This window comes from Pyrus communis, chromosome 9 (assembly GCF_963583255.1).
Source record: "Pyrus communis chromosome 9, drPyrComm1.1, whole genome shotgun sequence".
Lineage (NCBI taxonomy): Eukaryota > Viridiplantae > Streptophyta > Magnoliopsida > Rosales > Rosaceae > Pyrus > Pyrus communis.
In genome coordinates, this window is record NC_084811.1 from 4,882,542 (window position 1) to 4,886,283 (window position 3,742).

At 36.7% G+C, this 3,742-nt stretch overlaps 1 protein-coding gene across 1 annotated transcript; it reads left to right on the top strand.

Annotated features, from left to right (window-relative positions):
* Positions 1-2,521: 2,521 nt before the first annotated feature.
* On the top strand, positions 2,522-3,742 carry LOC137744786 (CBL-interacting serine/threonine-protein kinase 14-like; the record flags this gene model as incomplete). Its single annotated transcript, XM_068484584.1, is given in 1 exon segment — positions 2,522-3,742. A coding segment is annotated over 1 exon segment (1,092 nt), but the record flags the coding sequence as incomplete, so codon positions are not given.

A 3,742-nucleotide genomic window follows, 5' to 3' on the forward strand; every position in this document is an offset into this window, starting at 1 on the left:
TTTTTTCGATGCACACTTTTTGTTTCCGATGCACTTCGTCTCCTTTTTTTCTTCTAGTATTTTGAATTAAATAAATAAAAAACTTCATTTTAATTCTTAAAAAAGATGAGTTTTAGACTTTAATCTTGTGTAAGATTAAAATCCAATTTTAGTCCCTAGTACATTTAATCATATCATTTATTAGTTATATTTTGATGTTTTATTTATCTTTTTATTTTTATTTTGATGTATCAATTACATTTAAATTTAATTTTTATTTCATTCATCATAATATATTTTAATGTCTACATTTAGGTAACTAATTCTTTTATAATTTATATTCCGATAGCAATTTTGTATGTTCTTTATTTAGGTACATTAATATATTTGAATATTTCGATATATCCATCAGTACAAACATGTAATTACATTGATTCAATATAATGCATTTTATTACGTACATTTTGGTACACACATTTGAGTATTGACTTTTAGGTATATTAATTCAATATATTATATTTCAGTAAATACATTTAGGTACGTACATTTTAGTACATACATTTCGGTATTGACATTTAGGTACGTACATTTTAGTACATACATTTCGGTACGTACATTTTGGTACATACATTTCGGTATTGACATATAGGTACATTAATTCAATATAATACATTTCGGTACATACATTTAGGTTCATTATAATATATTTCGGTACAATCATGTGGGTACAAATATTTCGGAACAAAAAAGTCAATTTTATATATTTCGGCACAGTTATTTCTGTACATTTATGTATTTATATATTTTTGTATCACAAATGTCTTTTAATATTTTCTCATTTACGTTCATTTATAATTAAAAAAGTAAATATGTGCATATTAATAAAATTAAAATTTAATAGAGAGATTAAATAAAAATACACATTAAATAACAAAAATTTAATGTAAATTTTGATGAAAGCACTCTTCAAGGGATTAAATTGAATATTTAATCTAGCACCAAGTTTTTTTTTTAATTTTAAGCTAATTGTCTAGGCTGTATTCCACTGCTGCCTAGTTTGTATTGACTATAGATTTTTTCTTCTTTTTTTTTCTTTTTCCTGGGGTTTGGCTTTGGGCTATCATAGCCTTTATTTGTACTTGCTGCACCTCTTCAGGTCTTTTTATGAAGTTTTCATTTGACAACAAAAAAAAGGTATGAATTTTCATTTGTGCTGAAGAGGAATAATTGGGTTGACTGTTTGAGTGGCTATTAAGATGTTGAATGTTTGGATGATATATGTAGTATACAAGAGAAAATTGAAGTTTCTTATCTTTTATTAATGGTTTTTATGTATTTTTATTATTATTAATGGTTACTGGTGTTAGTTATGGGCGATTAATGGTTTTTTAAGTTTATTTATTTATTTATTATTAATGGTTAGTTGTGTTGGTTAGGGATGACATACTGTCCTTTTTTAATTTTAAAATGCTTTCTTTTTTTTCTTGGTGGATTAAGGGAACTAACCGACAAAAAAAATATTTTTGTGACGCTAGCAATTATGTCGGTTCTTTTATGCACCATTACATAAATTTCTGTTAGATTTTTCCTAATATCCGACAGAAATGAGTTTTCTTGTTGTTTTTTAAAGCGACACTATTGGGTACTTTTGTAGTAGCAATTATAATCTCTAAACAAGTGAATATATATATATATATATATATATGAAACCACACCTGTTTTTACTTCTCACACACCTTTTTAATTTTCTGTCGTTAGATCGGATGTATTGAAGAAGATCAAATAATAGAAATTAACAATAAGTGTGTGAGAAGTAAAAATGAGTGTGGATAGCACACCCCTATTCAAAACACTCACCTAATTAATGAAAAAAAATCGATTGAACTAATTACCAAAAAAAACTAGTGAATTATTCGTAGAACTTTCTTTCTTTTTGCTATCAAATTGTGATTCATGATAACTTCCTTTTTCTTAAAACTTTCTTTTTGCACGACTTTAAAATCTTTATTTCTTGTTTCTTTAGTCACATTACTCTTTTTTGGTAGAAAAAATCTAAGCGAATCGGAGGCTACCCTATTCTAGAGTCAGGGTATACCACAACCCTTTCTAAAGACTTGTAGAGGGATCTTTTGGGCACCTTTTGAATTATCGCGTGGAATCCAAAAAAAAACCCCAAAAGACATCCTAACCATTAAATGAAGTTCGTTGAATTTTATTTTAAAAAAAAAAACTAGAAATTAAGACATAATAAGAAAAGAAGTAGAAAGGCATATTTTATACTCTTGCAAAAAGAAAATCCATAACTTTATGACTTTGCTTGGTACGGAAAACATGGCCAACTCAGCTACGGATTCCCGTTTTCTGTTAATTACCTATTCCAAATGTAATTAGGGTTTGGTGCCTACTCAAATCCTACTTTTTTAATATTTTCTCGGCTCCACTGAAAGTTCAATCCAAGAAAAGTATTTCCAGACTGCGTACGACCGGACTTTTACACTCTCGGTTTTAACCGCCGTCGGATTAACGCGCGACGACCCTCGGATTCAAATCCTTGCACAGGATTTCAGAAATCAACGCTCATCGGAGCACCGTACGCAAGTTACAACTTCGGAACGCTGTTTCAGGGACCTGGACACGTGGCTGGTCACAATTGGTTCCCACGTCGACGTAGATGCAAAGTGGCATTGCGTTGTTAAAACGGGAACCAACTACTTTATATAGCACCAACAACTCCAATCGACAGAGCGACAAAAATCCTTTTTCCAAAAAAACACAATTGTTTCTCAATTCTTTCCGAACTCAAAAATCCGTTCTCTCGGGAGCCATGCCGGAGATCGACGTCGTCACTGACAATGGCGACGACTCCGGCGCAGACGAGGTTAACCTGTTCGGGAAGTATGAGGTTGGGAGGCTGCTGGGCTGCGGGGCCTTCGCGAAGGTGTACCACGCGCGGAACGTGCACACGGAGCAGAGCGTGGCGATCAAGGCCGTCAGCAAGCAAAAGGTACTGAAGGGCGGGTTTGCGGCGCACGTTAAGCAGGAGATCTCTATCATGCGCCGTCTTCGACACCCGCACATCGTGAAGCTCAACGAGGTTTTAGCGACTAAGACCAAGATCTACTTCATCATGGAGTTCGCCAAGGGTGGCGAGCTCTTAACGAAGATCACCAAGGGGCGGTTCAGCGAGCATCTCAGCCGTCGGTACTTTCAGCAGCTGATCTCCGCCGTCGGATATTGCCACTCACGGGGAGTGTACCACCGCGATTTGAAGCCCGAGAATCTGCTCCTCGACGAGAACTGGAACTTGAAAGTCTCGGACTTCGGGCTGAGCGCCGTGACGGGGCAGGTCCGGTCCGACGGTCTCCTGCACACACTCTGCGGGACCCCCGGCTACGTGGCGCCGGAGATTCTTGCGAAGAAGGGGTACGAGGGCGCGAAGATCGACATCTGGTCGTGCGGCATCATTTTGTTCGTTCTGAACGCGGGCTACCTGCCTTTTAACGACCCGAATCTCATGGTGATGTACCGGAAGATTTACAAGGGAGATTATCGGGTTCCGAGATGGACGTCGCCGGAACTGAAGCACCTGATTTCTCGGCTCCTCGACACGAATCCCGAGACGCGGATAACCGTCGGCGAGATTGTGAAGGACCCGTGGTTCGAGAAGGGGTACCGGGAGACTAAATTCGACTTCGAGGACTTTGGCTTGGAGGACATGCGGGACGGGGACAGCGACAAAACGTCGTCGTTGAACGCGTTTGAT